The 18,944-nt window shown below is 43.0% G+C and overlaps 1 protein-coding gene across 1 annotated transcript; it reads left to right on the forward strand.

Moving 5' to 3' along the window:
* Positions 1-809: 809 nt before the first annotated feature.
* On the forward strand, positions 810-17,807 carry LOC311127574 (SH3 domain-binding protein 2-like; the record flags this gene model as incomplete). Its single annotated transcript, XM_084159392.1, has 12 exons — positions 810-945; positions 1,894-1,996; positions 3,904-4,021; positions 4,132-4,199; positions 6,249-6,334; positions 6,432-6,509; positions 14,242-14,833; positions 14,971-15,091; positions 15,343-15,398; positions 15,600-15,675; positions 15,793-15,852; positions 17,174-17,807. 12 exons carry the CDS (start codon positions 810-812, stop codon positions 17,309-17,311), a joined length of 1,632 nt encoding a protein of 543 aa, XP_084015518.1. The 3' UTR covers positions 17,312-17,807.
* Between the last annotated feature and the right edge of the window lie 1,137 nt (positions 17,808-18,944).

An 18,944-nucleotide genomic window follows, 5' to 3' on the forward strand; every position in this document is an offset into this window, starting at 1 on the left:
CAACTGTATGTGTTGTCTATTTTTAATTGAATCCTGGGTTGAATTTAAACAATAGCTGTTAATGACTTTGTAAATGCTAAATAGGCCATGTATCATTGATGATATATGACTTATAAAGTATGGTTACATTTCGTTTGCTTTGTTAAACCTACTCTTTGGAATGACTTCGATAGCAACAGTAAATCTATTTAGATATTAAGAGATCTCTCAAAAATCATTCTCATGATAGCACATTGGTAGTAGTCAGTGACAAATAACAAAGCTAAGCAGGGCTGGGTTTGGTTAAAACCCTGGCTGTGAAACCAAATGGATAGCTGTAGATAGATCAACTCTCCAGTAGGAGGTGCTGTCCAGCTTACTGTTATTTTTTCTGATAGTGGATAGAACGTTGAACACGTTTCAAAGGTGGAAATTCAACATATTTTATAAAGGTTTGTCTTGTTGAAAATTGGTTACCATGATAACATAATTATGTGGTTGAAATGTTACCCTTGATGACTTTTTGCAACTCCAATGTATTTTCCTTGTAGATTCCCTTTAATAAGGTTTGTTTTGTTGATTATTACTGATATCAGAAAAATCAGAATGTTGTAAGAAACCATAGCTCTGATAATGCATTTCTCTTCCCTATTATAGATCAGATACTATTAACTGCAATGCGTTTGGCATTATGCAAACTATCCTTCACACAAAGGGACCATTCTGTTCATGCAGTCTTCCATTGTAAATAAGAGCCCACTGCCAGCTCTGTGATGTGTAATGTGGTATTAGATGTGTTATTTCTCTCTCTCCCTGTCCTCCTCAGAAACATGGCTTCAGCAGAGATCTCCTGGCCCATCCCGATGAGGGCCATCGGGGCCCAGAACCTGCTCACCATGCCAGGAGGAGTGTGCCACTCTGGGTACCTGCACAAGAAGGGAAGGAGCCAATTCAGCCTTATGAAGTGTGAGTAGCCTTACAGTACATAACATTACATTACATACAGTACATACCTTTCATGGCACATTAATGTGTACTGTACCAAAGGATTCTGACAAAGGTCTAAGATGAGTTGCACTGCATACATTCATCTCATCCCAATGTTTAGTTTATCAGCCCTTGAGCGGGGTTGGAGATTCATAAAATTAGGAAGAATATATGAAGAGTTTATTTCCAAAACGCTATATCCACCTATTTTTCACATTTGTGTTTTTTCATCAGAAATGATTGCTTATGGGTACCTTCATGTGTGTGTAAAATATTACTGTTCTCAGATATTTTATTAATAGATTTTAGATATATATTCATTTTTTATCTGGAATGGAATGTTCGTATCCTGTATTTTTGACTGTGATATGTGGTTGTCTCACCTAGCTATCTTAAGATGAATGTACATAATTACTGTAAGTTGCTCTGGATAAGAGCGTCTGCTAAATGACTAAAATGTCAAATATAAATGTTTTACATACAGATCTCATATTACTGTATTTAATTTATTTAAACATTTTTTAAATATTGATGTCACAAATGTATAATTTGTACATTTTTTATGATGTAGTTATTTGTTACATTTGACTGTATAAAACCTAGCAGTACTACTTATTTTTTCGGATATATAGCATTTTGCAAAAAAAACTAGATTATTTGTCTCTGAAATGAAATCATCAAGTGATAGATTTTAATCAAATACATGTCTCTCATTGAACAACCCCATGCCATGATTGGATAGTGAAGAAAAAAAACACACCAATCTCATTCCTGATTTCTTTAAACAATAAAAGCTAAATTTACCAACATGTCTGAAAATGGATATATAGCATTTTAGAATGAAACTCTTCATATTTGCTATTATACCTAGGTTACTGTATGTGTGAGTCCTTTCCTTATGTTATCTTTCTTTCTGCTATCTGACAGGGCCCCTTCGCTACATAATCATCCACAGGGGATGTGTGTATTACTTCAAGAGCAGTACCAGTCCCACACCGCAAGGAGCTTTCTCTCTCAATGGCTACAACAGGTAAGTGTCCACTATTGTCATGCAGCTGTCATTTGCACATGAATTTGAATAGACAAAACATGTTGGCATTCTCAGATAGGCCTACATATGATTATCAATGTTTGAAATACAGCTGGCATTGTCCGTTGCAATCAGTTGTTATGCTGAGAAATGAGAAAGTCTGCTGACAATGAATGCATTTCTTAAGTGTTGGTGTGCCACTTCCTGCTAAATGAGATCATCTCTATAAAGAGCTTGAGTTTTCGCTTACGAATACCTAACATGGGGGACTTGTCATATTAATTCCTACATAGGTGACAAGTCAGTAATAGAGACGGCACTGTTAAACCATCTCTTTTCCATATTTGTTTGACATTTGGAAAAGTGAAAGTGGATACTGAAGTATCCTAGCCTGTGGTGTTTCCATTGAGTTCCTCCTTCTACTGCTTCCCTAAAGGTGCATGCTGCAGTACCATGGGGGTAACGTTATAACTGTGTAATTACACATCTGGAGTCTCCTCTATCTGCTTTGGCCTGGCATAAATAGAGCTTTAATATAGCTGTTGTGAGGGATTAGCCTCCTATTTGATTGGTCTGTGACTCATTGAAAACCTTTCCCAGTCAAAGGAATAAAGCAACCTCACAGAGAGTTAACATACGCAGGGAACTTTATTGCCAAATAGGGGTATGGACATGGAAATGGTCTGAAAGGTACAGAGAAAGAGAAATAATGAAAAAACTATACATGTAATAACATGGATATAAACAGTGCAACAGTGCAAAGTAATGACCACAATAGCTCAAGTAGAGAGAATAATCAATTAAACAAAGGACTGTATAGAAAATGACTATATATATATATATATATATATATATGTAAACATAAACATGTTACCTGAACATGCAACATTGTAAAAAAGGCCGGCCCTCTTAACCTGACTGGCCTTCAGACCTGTCAGTCACCTATCTCAATTCCAACCAATCAGGGCGCTTGGACGTACTCCAGGGATCCCCCCGCGCACCTCATGTCAGAGCATGTTCACCTGCCGTCTCGAGAAGATGCAAGTTGTGTAGTGATGGACTCTCAGATTCTGGTTTTCTATCTTGAAGTGTTGTGCGTCCATCGAACATAACCACAATCATATAAACATCTTCACAATCTTACTAGCAGCAATATCCTTGCCTGTGAAGCCCTTTTGTGCAAAGCAATGATGACGGCACGTGTTTCCTTGCAGGTAACCATGGTTAATAGAGGAAGAACAATGATTTCAAGCACCACCCTCATTTTAAAGCTTCCAGTCTGTTATTCTAACTCAATCATCATGACAGAGTGATCTCCAGCCTTGTCCTCGTCAACACTCTCACCTGTGTTAACGAGAGAATCACTGACATGATGTCAGCTGGTCCTTTTGTGGCAGGGCTGAAATGCAGTGGAAATGTTTTTTGGGGATTAAGTTAATTTTCATGGCAAAGAGGGACTTTGCAATTAATTGCAATTCATCTGATCACTCTTCATAACATTCTGGAGTATATGCAAATTGCCATCATAAAAACTGAGGCAGCAGACTTTGTGAAAATTAATATTTGTGTCATTCTCAAAACTTTTGACCACGACTGTACAGCTGAGCAGTCTGGCACACTGAAACATGGCCAGACCAGCAGGCCCATACAGCTCCAACAGCACACAATATGACATAGACAGCATTACATGTTGTTATAGCAATATTGTGATAGTAATAGTAATAAATGAATGAACTAATGATACAGCTGCCAGATGGTTTTACCCACAAAATGTGAAATCGGATTGGTCAGAGTGAGGAGGCTTACTGCACTGTATTTTCCTATGCCTGTGTATCTATTATACTGTATGTATAGATATGTGGTGTTCTCCAAGGTGTGGTTTCAGTTTCTATTCCTCTCGTTGCCAGGGTGATGAGGGCAGTAGAAGAGACCACCTCCAGTAACGTGTTTCCCTTCAAAATCGTCCACTTCAGTAAGAAGCACCGGACCTATTGCTTCTCAGCAGCCAATGAGGATGAGAGAAGGGTGAGGGCCGATGCGTACAGAACCTCTCACATTCCTAGTAACATTACAGCAATACATAGATAATGTTTTAATCACATAATGTAATCCCAATTATTTTTGTCTACTAACAGAAATGGATGCGAAACCTGCGAAAAGAAATTGATCACTATAATGACAGAAGGGATTCACATATTCCAAAGTAAGTCAGCACATCCCTTCACACAAACATATAATCTGTGGTCACTTGCTCTTTCCGATAAATGGTAGACAGTTTGGCTGCATGCTCTGATTAACTTTCTGAGCCTGCAGGTTTTATCTCCTAGGATATCTCTTGCTGTGTGTGTTACAAAAAGTATGAATGGGAGTCAGTGAATGCATGATCATGTCACGCTCGTCATACACAGAGGACCAAGGCGCAGCGTGGAATGCGAACATACTTTTAATTTGAATGATCACACGACCAAAACAACAAACGATACGAAACGTGAAGTCCTTGGTTACAATACAAACCATACGGAACAAGATCCCACAAACACTGTGGAAAAACAGGCTACCTAAATATGGTTCCCAATCAGAGACAACAAGCAACAGCTGATTCACGTTGCCTCTGATTGAGAACCACACCGGCCAACATAGAAACAAACGAACTAGCCAATCACCCTAGCACACAAAACACATAGAAACCACACACCCTGGCTCAACAAAGGCGCGGACTGCGACCGCGCCAAACATAAACCGAACAGGGGAGGGCCGGGTGGGCATTCCTCCTCGGAGGCGGTTCCGGCTCCGGGCTTGACCCCCACCCTCCAACCAACCCCCCAAAGCGCCCCTGGTCCGGTCTGGCCCTGCTTGCCGGAGCTGGACTGAACACTGGTGGAGCGGATTGCTCTAGCTCCGGAGTGGAGCAGCTGACCGGTGCTGGACCAGGCACCGGTGGAACAGGCACGGGCTGTGCCGGACTGACGACGCGCACCACAGGCTCGGTGCGGGGAGCAGGGACGGGCCGGACCGGGCTGACGACGCGCACCATTGGCTTGGTGCGGGGAGCAGGGACGGGCCGAACCGGGCTGACGAAGCACACCACTGTCTTGGTGCAGGGAGCAGGAACAGGCCGGACCGGGCTGACGACGCGCACCATTGGCTTGGTGCGGGGAGCAGGGACGGGCCGAACCGGGCTGACGAAGCGCACCACTGGCTTGGTGCGGGGAGCAGGAACAGGCCGGACCGGGCTGACGAAGCGCACCACTGGCTTGGTGCGGGGAGCAGGAACAGGCCGGACCGGGCTGACGACGCGCACCACAGGCTTGGTGCGAGGGGCAGGAACATGCCGGACCGGGCTGGCGACGCGCACCACAGGCTCGGTGCGAGGGGCAGGAACATGCCGGACCGGGCTGGCGACGCGCACCACAGGCTCGGTGCGAGGGACAGGAACAAGCCGGACCGTACTGGGGACACACACCACTGGCCCTACGCGGGGATCAGGAACGGGCCGGACCGGACTGGCAACACACCCCAGTACCTCTCGCCGTGCCTCTACATTCTCCTTCCCCCTGGTGACCAGTGACTCCCGTAACCTGGCGGCCTCCTTTGCCAACCAGCTGAACCACTCTATCCCGGCCTCCTGCTGCCCCGTCGTCCACGGCGTGAGCCCCCCCCTAAAAAATGTCTGGGCGTCTCTCCTCCCCGTGGGCCAGGCCTCCATGGCTCTCACCAGACTCTTGCTCCTCTGCTCCAAAGTCCTCCTCCCGCGGCTTGATCCAGTCGAGGTTGAGATCCTTCAGAGTCACCTCTGGCGTTGGCTCCTGGACACGCTGCTTGGTCCAGTTATGGTGGGATCTTCTGTCACGCTCGTCATACACAGAGGACCAAGGCGCAGCGTGGAATGCGAACATACTTTTAATTTGAATGATCACACGACCAAAACAACAAACGATACGAAACGTGAAGTCCTTGGTTACAATACAAACCATACGGAAACAAGATCCCACAAACACTGTGGAAAAACAGGCTACCTAAATATGGTTCCCAATCAGAGACAACAAGCAACAGCTGATTCACGTTGCCTCTGATTGAGAACCACACCGGCCAACATAGAAACAAACGAACTAGCCAATCACCCTAGCACACAAAACACATAGAAACCACACACCCTGGCTCAACATAACAGAGTCCCAGAGCCAGGGCGTGACAGATCAGTGAATCAATTCAATGGAAGGTGATTGATGTGGTCCTCTCTCTGTTGATATAGTGACTCTGAATGTGATGCGGACAGTTTCTATGGCCCGATCGAGTGCCCCATGGACATAACCCATGCCCATGATGACCCAGGAGGCAGTAAGTGACAGCACTCACTTCTGAAGCAATATGTCTCAGTTTCATAACATTGTTTCATACAATTAACGAACAATTTGTTTTGCGTTTTCTTGCCTAGATTACATGTTAGAGGATGAAGAAGATGATGATGATGAAGATGACTATGAAAAACCAGATAGCCCACCAACTTCTACAGGTACTCAAAAATAAATATATTTGAGTTTGGTGCTGAAAGGTTCTATAACTGTGATAGACCATTGATGGGACTGGCATGTCATCACTATTCAAGCTAATGATCCCAATTTGGCTCCATTTGAGACCGTAAACCTTATATACACTGCTCAAAAAAATAAAGGGAACACTTAAACAACACATCCTAGATCTGAATGAATGAAATAATCTTATTAAATACTTTTTTCTTTACATAGTTGAATGTGCTGACAACAAAATCACACAAAAATTATCAATGGAAATCAAATTTAGTCACCCTCAAAATTAAAGTGGAAAACCACACTACAGGCTGATCCAACTTTGATGTAATGTCCTTAAAACAAGTCAAAATGAGGCTCAGTAGTGTGTGTGGCCTCCACGTGCCTGTATGACATCCCTACAATGCCTGGGCATGCTCCTGATGAGGTGGTGGATGGTCTCCTGAGGGATCTCCTCCCAGACCTGGACTAAAGCATCCGCCAACTCCTGGACAGTCTGTGGTGCAACGTGGCGTTGGTGGATGGAGCGAGACATGATGTCCCAGATGTGCTCAATTGGATTCAGGTCTGGGGAACGGGCGGGCCAGTCCATAGCATCAATGCCTTCCTCTTGCAGGAACTGCTGACACACTCCAGCCACATGAGGTCTAGCATTGTCTTGCATTAGGAGGAACCCAGGGCCAACCGCACCAGCATATGGTCTCACAAGGGGTCTGAGGATCTCATCTCGGTACCTAATGGCAGTCAGGCTACCTCTGGCGAGCACATGGAGGGCTGTGCGGCCCCCCAAAGAAATGCCACCCCACACCATGACTGACCCACCGCCAAACCGGTCATGCTGTAGGATGTTGCAGGCAGCAGAACGTTCTCCACGGCGTCTCCAGACTCTGTCACGTCTGTCACATGTGCTCAGTGTGAACCTGCTTTCATCTGTGAAGAGCACAGGGCGCCAGTGGCGAATTTGCCAATCTTGGTGTTCTCTGGCAAATGCCAAACATCCTGCACGGTGTTGGGCTGTAAGCACAACCCCCACCTGTGGACGTCGGGCCCTCATACCACCCTCATGGAGTCTGTTTCTGACCGTTTGAGCAGACACATGCACATTTGTGGCCTGGTGGAGGTCATTTTGCAGGGTTCTGGCAGTGCTCCTCCTGCTCCTCCTTGCAAAAAGGCGGAGGTAGCGGTCCTGCTGCTGGGTTGTTGCCCTCCTACGGCCTCCTCCACGTCTCCTGATGTACTGGCCTGTCTCCTGGTAGCGCCTCCATGCTCTGGACACTACGCTGACAGACACAGCAAACCTTCTTGCCACAGCTCGCATTGATGTGCCATCCTGGATGAGCTGCACTACCTGAGCCACTTGTGTGGGTTGTAGACTCCGTCTCATGCTATCACTAGAGTGAAAGCACCGCCAGCATTCAAAAGTGACCAAAACGTCAGCCAGGAAGCATAGGAACTGAGAAGTGGTCTGTGGTCACCACCTGCAGAACCACTTCTTTATTGCTAATTGCTTATAATTTCCACCTGTTGTCTATTCCATTTGCACAACAGCATTTGACATTTATTGTCAATCAGTGTTGCTTCCTAAGTGGACAGTTTGATTTCACAGAAGTGTGATTGACTTGGAGTTACATTGTGTTGTTTAAGTGTTCCCTTTATGTTTTTGAGCAGTGTATATATATACAGTACCGGTCAAAGGTTTTAGAACACCTACTCATTCAAGGGTTTTTCTTTATTTGTACTATTTTCTACATTGTAGAATAATAGTAAAGACATCAAAACTATGAAATAACACATATTGAATCATGTAGTAACCAAAAAAGTGTTAAACAAATCAACATATATTTTATATTTGAGATTCTTCAAATAGCCACCCTTTGCCTTGATGACAGCTTTGCACACTCGTGGCATTCTCTCAACCAGCTTCACCTGGAATGCTTTTCCAACAGTCTTGAAGAAGTTCCCACAGATGCTGAGCACTTGTTGGCTGCTTTTCCTTCACTCTGCGGTCCGACTCATCCCAAACCTTCTCAATTTGGTTGAGGTCGGGGGATTGTGGAGGCCAGGTCATCTGATGCAGAACTCCATCACTCAACTTCTTGGTCAAATAGCCCTTACACAGCCTGGAGGTGTGTTGGGTCATTGTGCTGTTTAAAAAGAAATTATAGTCCCACTAAGCACAAACCAGATGGGATGGCGTATCGCTGCAGCATGCTGTGGTAGCCATGTTGGTTAAGTGTGCCTTGAATTCTAAATAAATCACAGACAGTGTCACCAGCAAAGCACCCCCACACCATAATACCTCCTCCTCCATGCTTTACGGTGGGAAATACACATGCAGAGATCATCCGTTCATCCACACCGCATCTCACAAAGACACGGCGGTTGGAACCGAAAATCTACAATTTGGACTCCAGACCAAAGGACACATTTCCACCGGTCTAATGTCCATTGCTCGTGTTTCTTGGCCCAAGCAAGTCTCTTCTTATTATTGGTGTCCTTTAGTAGTGGTTTCTTTTCAGCAATTCGACCATGAAGGCCTGATTCACACAGTCTCCTCTGAACAGTTGATGTTGAGATGTGTCTGTTACTTGAACTCTGTGAAGCATTTATTTGGGCTGCAATTTTTGAGGCTGGTAACTCTAATGAACTTATCCTCTGCAGCAGAGGTAACTCTGGGTCTTCCATTCCTGTGGCGCTCATCATGAGAGCCAGTTTCATCAGAGCGCTTGATGGTTTTTTCGACTGCACTTGAGGAAACGTTCAAAGTTCTTGAAATCTTCCGTATTGATTGATCTTCATGTCTTCAAGTAATGATGGACTGTCATTTCTCTTTACTTATTTGAGCTGTTCTTGCCATAATATGGACTTGGTCTTTTACCAAATAGGGCTATCTTCTGTATACCACCCCTACCTTGTCACAACACAACTGATTGGCTCAAACGCATTAACCTCTTAAGGATCTGACCATTTTTTTCAATTTTCGCCTAAAATGACATACCCAAATCTAACTGCCTGTAGCTCAGGACCTGAAGCAAGGATATGCATATTCTTGATACCATTTGAAAGGAAACATTTTGAAGTTTGTGGAAATGTGAAATTAATGTAGGAGAATATAACACATTAGAACACATTAGATCTGGTGTTTATTTATTTATTTTTGTTCCATCATCTTTGAAATGGAAAAGAAAGGCCACAATATAATATTGCTGTTTAGGCACAATTTAGATTTTGGCCACTAGATGGAAGCAGTGTGTGTGCAAAGTTTCACATTGATCCAGTGAAGCATTGCAATACTGGACTATTTTGTATCAAGTCTGCCCAAATATGCCGAATTGATCAATTTATACATTTTCAAGTGCATAACTATAGGGAACATACAAAAATGATATGGTAATACAAAATGTAAGTTTACACACTCCCAGGAATGTCATACCTGATGGATCATTAGCTTATACACTAACTTTCACACATCTAGATGGCCGGGCGAGGTGGGTGTGGAGCCAGAGACAGCAAGTGTTCAAACTGTAGAACCCAGTTCCTACATTTGAATATTAAAATGGATTTTATTAAACAAAACTATGCTACATTTTATCTCTGGGACCCTCAGGATGACAAATCAGAGCAAGATTACTGAATGTAAGTACATTCTTACCTTCAGAGGTGAATGTTTCAAACCAGTTGCCGTGATACGTTTTTTGTTGTTGTGCACTCTCCTCAAACAATAGCATGGTCTTTTTTTACTGTAATAGCTACTGTAAATTGGACAGTGCAGTTAGATTACCAAGAATGTAACCTTTCTGCCCATATAAGACATGTCTATGTCCTGGAAAGTTTGCTGTTACTTACAACAGTCATGCTAATCACATTGAGCGCACGTTAGCTCAACCGTCCCGTATACGGGACACCGATCAAGTAGAGGTTAAGAAGGAAAGAAATTCCACAAATTAACTTTTAAGAAGGCACACCTGTTAATTGAAATGCATTCTAGGTGACTACCTCATGAAGCTGGTTGAGAGAATGCCAAGAGTGTGCAAAGCTGTCATCAAGGCAAAGGGTGGCTATTTGAAGAATCTCAAATATAAAATATATTTTGATTTGTTTAACACTTTTTTGGTTATTTTATAGTTTTGATGTCTTCATTAATAATCTACAATGTAGAAAATAGTACAAATAAAGAAAAACCCTTGAATGAGTAGGTGTTCTAAAACTTTTGACAGGTATACACTACCATTCAAAAGTTTGGGGTCACTTAGAAATGTCCTTGTTTTCGAAAGAAAATCATTTTTTTTGTCCATTCAAATAACATCAAATTGATCAGAAATACAGTGTAGACATTGATAATGTTGTAAATGGCTATTGTTGCTGGAAACGTCTGATTTTTTATGGAATATCTACATAGGCGTACAGAGGCCCATTATCAGCAACCATCAGTCCTGTGTTCCAATGGCACATTGTGTTTGCTAATCCAAGTTTATCATTTGAAAAGGCTAATTGATCATTAAAAAACCATTTTGCAATTATGTTAGCACAGCTGGAAACTGTTGTGCTGATTAAAGAAGCAATAAAACGGGCCTTCTTGAGACTAGTTGAGTATCTGGAGCATCAGCAATTGTGGGTTTGATTACAGGCTCAAAATGGCCAGAAACAAATAACTTTCTTCTGAAACTCGTCAGTCTATTCTTGTTCTGAGAAATGAAGGCTATTCCATGCGAGAAATTGCCAAGAAACTGAAGATCTCGTACAACGCTGTGTACTACTCCCTTCACAGAACAGCGCAAACTGGCTCTAACCAGAATAGAAAGAGGAGTGGGAGGCCCCGGTGCACAACTGAGCAAGAGGACAAATACATTAGAGTGTCTAGTTTGAGAAACAGGTGCCTCACAGGTCCTCAACTGGCAGCTTCATTAAATAGTACCCGCAAAACACCAGTCTCAACGTCAACAGTGAAGAAGCGACTCCGGGATGCTGACCTTCTAGGCAGAGTTGCAAAGAAAAAGCCATATCTCAGGCTGCCCATCTTCATCTTTTCTTTTTATTGGCCAGTCAGAGATACGAGTTTTAATGACTCCAACCTAAGTGTATGTAAACTTCCAACTTGAACTGTAGCTAAATGATACAGTTGAAGTCGGAAGTTTACATACACTTAGGTTGGAGTCATTAAAGCTCGTTATTCAACCACTCCACATATTTCTTGTTAACAAACTATAGTTTTGGCATCTACTTTGTGCATGACACAAGGAATTTTTCCAACAATTGTTTACAGACAGATTATTTCACTCATAATTCACTGTATCACAATTCCAGTGGGTCATAACTTTACATACACTAAGTTGACTGTGCCTTTAAACAACTTAGAACATTCCAGGAAATGTTGTCATGGCTTTAGAAGCTTCTGATAGGCTAATTAACATAATTTGAGTCAATTGGAGGTGTACCTGTGGATATATTTCAAGGCCTACCTTCAAACTCAGTCCCTCTTTGCTTGACATCATGGGAAAATCAAAAGAAATCAGTCAAGACCTCAGAAAAAAATGGTAGACCTCCCCAAGTCTGGTTCATCCTTGGGAGCAATTTCCAAATGCCTGAAGGTACCACGTTCATCTGTACAAACAATAGTACGCAAGTATAAACACCATGGGACCACGCAGCTGTCATATCGCTCAGGAAGAAGACGCGTTCTGTCTCCTAGAGATGAATGTACTTTCGTGCGAAAAGTGCAAATCAATCCCAGAACAACAGCAAAGGACCTTGTGAAGATGCTGGAGGAAACAGGTACAAAAGTATATATACCCACAGGTAAAACGAGTCCTATATCGACATAACCTGAAAGGCCGCTCAGCAAGGAAGAAGCCACTGCTCCAGAACCGCCATAAAAAAGCCAGACTACGGTTTGCAACTGCACATGGGGACAAAGATCGTACTTTTTGGAGAAATGTCCTCTGATCTGATGAAACAAAAATAGAACTGTTTGTCCATAATGACCATCGTTATGTTTGGAGGAAAAAGGGGGTTGTGCAAGCCAAAGAACACCATCCCAACCGTGAAGCATGGGGGTGGCAGCATTATGCTGTGGGGGTGCTTTGCTGCAGGAGGGACTGGTGCACTTCACAAAATAGATAGCATCATGAGGAAGGAAAATTATGTGGAAATATTGAAGCAACATCTCAAGACATCAGTCAGGAAGTTAAAGCTTGGTCGCAAATGGGTCTTCCAAATGGACAATGACCCCAAGCATACTTCCAAAGTTGTGGCAAAATGGCTTAAGGACAACAAAGTCAAGGTATTCGAGTGGCCATCACAAAGCCCTGACCTTAATCCTATAGAAAATGTGTGGGCAGAACTGAAAAAGCGTGTGCGAGCAAGGAGGCCTACAAACCTGACTCAGTTACACCAGCTCTGTCAGGAGGAATGGGCCAAAATTCACCCAACTTATTGTGGGAAGCTTGTGGAAGGCTACCCAAAACGTTTGACCCAAGTTAAACAATTTAAAGGCAATGCTACAAAATACTAATTGAGTGTATGTAAATTGCTGACCCACTGGGAATGTGATCTGCCTGTTCCATGATCTCGCCATCACGGTTGACAACTCCGTTGTGTCCTCCTCCCAGAGTGCGAAGAGCCTTGGCGTGACCCTGGACAACACCCTGTCGTTCTCCGCTAACATCAAGGCGGTGACCCGATCCTGTTGGTTCATGCTCTACAACATTCGGAGAGTACGACCCTGCCTTACACAGGAAGCGGCACAGGTCCTAATCCAGGCACTTGTCATCTCCCGTCTGGATTACTGCAACTCGCTGTTGGCTGGGCTCCCTGCCTGTGCCATTAAACCCCTACAACTCATCCAGAATGCCGCAGCCCGTCTGGTGTTCAACCTTCCCAAGTTCTCTCACGTCACCCCCCTCCTCCGCACACTCCACTGGCTTCCAGTTGAAGCTCGCATCTGTTACAAGACCATGGTGCTTGCCTATGGAGCTGTGAGGGGAACGGCACCTCCGTACCTTCAGGCTCTGATCAGTCCCTACACCCAAACGAGGGCATTGCGTTCATCCACCTCTGGCCTGCTGGCTCCCCTTCCTCTGCGGAAGCATAGTTCCCGCTCAGCCCAGTCAAAACTGTTCGCTGCTCTGGCACCCCAATGGTGGAACAAGCTCCCTCACGACGCCAGGACAGCGGAGTCACTCACCACCTTCCGGAGACTTTTGAAACCCCACCTCTTTAAGGAATACCTGGGATAGGATAAAGTAATCCTTCTACCCCTCCCTTACCCCAACCCCCCCCCCCAAAAAAAAAAAAATCAATAAAAAAAAACACATTGTAAAGTGGTTATCCCACTGGCTATAAGGTGAATGCACCAATTTGTAAGTCGCTCTGGATAAGAGCGTCTGCTAAATGACGTAAATGTAAATGTAAATGTAAATGAAATAAAAGCTGAAATAAATCATTCTCTCTACTATTATTCTGACATTTCACATTCTTTAAATAAAGTGGTGATCCTAACTGACCTAAGACAGGGATTTTTTACTAGGATTAAATGTCAGGAATTGTGAAAAACTGAGTTTAAATGTATTTGGCTAAGGTGTATGTAAACTTCTGACTTCAACTGTAACTACCACTGAAACAATATTGTCTCTCAACAAAATTGTCAGCAATTTTTGAAATACATGTTTCCTATTGTTTCTAGTACCTATCACTGAATCTCTTATTTTGTTACTATTGAAGGAAGACCAACTGTCTCACCACCATCATATCCACCTCCTCCACTCCCATGCCAGTTTAGACAAGAATCAATGTCAGGATTCTGCAAAGGTCTCCCCGAACCTGCCCCCAACAGGATCCCCATCAGTCCCCTTCCAAAGAAAATGCCCCCGCTCTTACCTCGACCCAAGCTGGGTGAGATCGGCCACAACCACCATGGACACAAGGACATCCCAAACTGGGAGAGCTCAGAGAGGAGTGTGAGGGGCCCTAAGAGCCCTGCCCCTCCTCCCCTTCCCATGGCCAGCCTAAAGAAGCAGATGATGATGGGGAAGATGTCCATCTCCACCATACCTGGGGGGGACCACAGAGCCATGAAGCCCCCTGTTCCAGTGTCCCTCAAGTCTCCCGCCACCCTGCCCATCTGCATCGACCTGGACAGGCAGATGGGGCTGAATCCTAGTCCACGTGGTTGCCATGGCAACACACCCAGTCACATCCCAAGCGTGCCAAACTACTGCCATAGTACTAGGCCAGCACCAGATCTCCCACCACAGGCCTTGCCAGCACTGAACCACACGCCTGGACCGTACAAACCACCAAGACGGTCAGCACAGTAAGTGTCTGCAAAGACTTTACCTTTTGCTCTGAAAACGTTCATTTGATTTCAAGATTGTTATATTGTATTCATGTACAGCACACAAATATACAGCACCGTTTAAGATTAAGGTTAAAACACCCACTTCTTCTCAGAAGATCATCTCCAGATGGACAAATCTTCCAAACCTCAGTGGACGAGGTGCCTACCTCTTTAAGAAACAACAGGGATCCATCCAAGGACATCAACGATGACTCTGATGAAGACTATGAGAGTGTAAGCAGCCATATTCTCCATCAACTATCAATCTTGTGTACACATGCTATGAGAAAAACACCTCTGTTATGTTTTGTGTTTAGTGTCTTTACTCAGTGGTGCGTGCATGCCCTTGTTTCACTACAAATTCCATAATCTCATCGCACAATCATGTTCAGTGTACTACAGATTAGTCTTGGCCTGCTGACGCAAGTCTAACCTCTTTATGTCTGTTGTTGCTGTTTTCTTTTCGCACATGTTTCTGACCTCAGGTTCAATTACCAGATTCTGTGTTTGTGGACATAACAGAAACAAGCAGTGTTGAAAAGTAAGACAATAAATTATTTCTGTATTGAACATTTGTTAAATCCTCCTTGTTTCTTTTTGTTTAATGGTCTTTAGCGCCCACTAATGTTGAATCAGGGAATCTCTTTCTGAAAATTATGTCTCTGTTTTCTCTTGAAAGAAGAGCAGGACACGTCTGAATGCAGTCTTACTGAAATACATTATTAATGTGCTTTAATTGCAGGTTATTTATGGAATGCTCCAGAACACCGCAGGATGGTCTCTACTGCTTCAGGAACTCAGGAACAAAGACATCAAAGGTACAAAATGTGCATGCTGTGAAGCATAAACATCTTGGGATTCACCACACATCATACAATGAATATTGAAAAGAAACTGGTTTAGTAAATAATGTAAATTTGTTCTCATTGAATCAGGTGCTGGTGGTGTGGGATGTGAATCTGTGCAAGGCCAGAAACTACAGGCTCTTTGAGGAGGTCAGAACCACTCTCTTTACTTTCTCTGTCTACCCCATGCCCGTAACTACATACAAGGACACCGAGGTCCGGTAATTTTCTATCATTTGAAAAAAAAATATGATAATAAAAAACTATATTTTGTACACAATAAAGAAAATAAATTACGGGTCAACATCTAAATATTGCCCCAGCGTTGATCAAAGCTCAGGACGTTGACCAAAGCTCGTTATGTTCGCCTGTGTCCCCTGGATTTGCTTCCCGGATACGCCTTTTTTAGCAGCACATTCACCACTCTCTCAAACAGCCTGAGACGTGAAACGAACTACCCCAGGTCGGAGTCCACTCAAGTAGGCCACTAAAGACGCTGCAGAAAGCGTGTTTGCGAGATACAAAAAATTAAAAAAAATTAAACCATCCCGCATTTTAAAAGCATCCCGTGTCTCCTTCCGTGTCTACAGACATCCCCCAAACAAACAAAAAACGACTCTCGGGGAATGAGTGCACACCTGGTAAATAGTCACTCGTAGATGTCAGTCATCAGGTGGCTAACTGCCGGCAGACACTTCGATTGCAGTAACGTTGAAAAGCTCTGGCTAGTATTACTTAGCCAGCTAGAAGGATTAATTAAGGAGCTAACGTTAAACGGAGCCTACAGGAGCAAAACATACGCTAGCCTACAAAGTTATCATAATAACTTTGCTTTACAGAGAGTAGGCTACTGAGACAGACAGTGATGTGGTGAGGCCGAGGCAGGCTGCAATGCTTGCAAAGGAGACAGAGAGGGAGAGGAGCAGAGAGGTTAGTACAGTAGTTCCTAAACTTGGGTTCGGGGCCCATTGTGGGGTCCCCTGAGAAAATCGGTACTAATCTTATGAAACAAGTTAGGAACTTGAAAAAATAATATGAACATCTTCACATGGCCTATCTTCCCTATAGGCCTACATTAAAATGCAAACAATACAGTTCTAAAAATGTAATACGTCGCTGATGCTACGTGTAAGTGTGAATAATTTCTCATATTTCCTCTCTTTCAGGGGAAAACATTATAATAGCTAATAGGCTATGCTATGTGTTTGTAGATTGACTGAGGTGAATGAACCTACAGCAGCCAAGGTGATAATGGCTGGGGTCATTTTTGCTAGCTTTTGCTGTCCTCCAAATAGCATTTTAACGTTTTTTAATTGTATACAAATTAAGCTTCCGGACCTCACTAAAACTCAAACCCTGGTTACGGCCGTGTCTACCATGTCGATTGTCTGACTAAATCAATATTACAATGAAGGATTCCAGTACCATATCTGTCTTGTTTGATGTGAATTTCATTGTGTTTATGGTTTAGGACTCCCAGTTGTTCCTGGAGTCAGAGCTGACATTTGCCACCCTGTCAGCCCTAGTGGAGCACTACCATAGCCACCCTCTACCCAATCACGACTCTCTGTGTCTGCAGCAGCCATATGGTTGCATCATGCCAAGATGACCCCGTCCTGACTCTGCCTGAGGCCATTTCTCATCCGCTCATACGGACACTCTCCATTTGGCCGTCTATTATGGTTCTGCCACAATCATGAACTACAGTCAAAACCTACTGTTCTATTATGTGAGGACTACTGCAGGACTAGTACTGTAAAGGTCTGTCATTATACTGCATAGCAGCAGTTGAACTGCTGTGGTGTTGTTCAGAATACAAGCAAATGTGAAGATTTGCTGGTTGACTGTACATTAATTTCAGAATATTAAGCACTGGTTTGCATTATGCATTGAGGACCAATTATCTGTAAATCACTTATTTATTCCATAAAGTTGATGAAATATATTTTTCAGAAAAGAAAGTTATATTTCTAGATGCTTACATAATGATAGCTGTGAAATATGGTGCACAAAATCAGTGCTATCACACTTAGAATTCAACTGTCCACAAGTTCTATTGCACTGTACAGAATTGTCTATTTGTGATAATATATTATTTCTGATTATATTGAGTTAGTTTTTTTATGTGTAACTGGATAACAGCAGAGGACAGGTGAAGATTCCATTGGGTGGCGCTGTTTAATGCCGTACCATGTAACCATGCCCCTACATAGACCCTACTGTCGACTACAGTTATAAAAAATTATGAAAAGATTGTCAGGGTATGACTCAATTTATGTTGAGTCACAGACAATAATGAACTGAAGTGACATCCACATAATTACAAGTAGACTTTTTCAGTAGAAAGTATTTAAGGTGAAATCATAGCTCCTATCACTTTACACCTACCTATATGTACATATTATCTCAATTACCTCGAATAACCTGTACCCCCCGCATATTGACTCGATACCGGTACCCCCTGTATATAGTCTCGTTATTGTTATTTTATTGTTGCTCTTTTATTTTTTACTGAAGTTTATTTAGTCAATCTTTTTCTAAACTCTTATTTTTCTTAAAACTGTATTGTTGGTTAAGGGCTTGTAAGTAAGCATTTCACGGTAAGGTCTACACCTGTTGTATTCGGCGCATGTAACAAATACAATTGGATTTAATTTGATTTATATATTCCTATGTCGTAATCTTGTGTCGTGTGTGTTGTACTCCACGTGCAGCAAAATCACACAGAGATCACTCACTGATAGTGATGTGCAGACACTGGTTCGGATAAAAGCCTACCAAAGGAATGCTTGATACAGCAGCAACACAAGCAGCAGAGAAGCTGGTTCATTAAACATACATAATAAATAAATAATTATAATGGTATCGTGATTAATATTCAATATTTCCACATCTTACTCAGAGAGGATAATTATATAACAATGTCTCTATCAGACCTTGACAGGGAAGGAAGCCAGAAGAATCAACACTCTAGCTAAATCACTTCTTATCTCTGTCTGTTGTATATTCTCTCCTTCTCCTCTCCCCCTCCCTCCTCTACTCTGCCACAGCCACATCACCACTAGCATCACCACATTATCAGCACAGGATATTAGTGCACTGTTCTTAAACTGGTTCATTAAATGGGATTCAGTGAGAACGAACACTAATGCAAATGAGAATTTATGAAGGCAGGATTACGAGAATCCATCGCTGTGAATTAATTAACAGAGAATATTGGGCGCTGTGAATTAATTAACAGA

Source organism: Coregonus lavaretus (genome assembly GCF_964263955.1).
Source record: "Coregonus lavaretus genome assembly, chromosome: 4".
NCBI lineage: Eukaryota > Metazoa > Chordata > Actinopteri > Salmoniformes > Salmonidae > Coregonus > Coregonus lavaretus.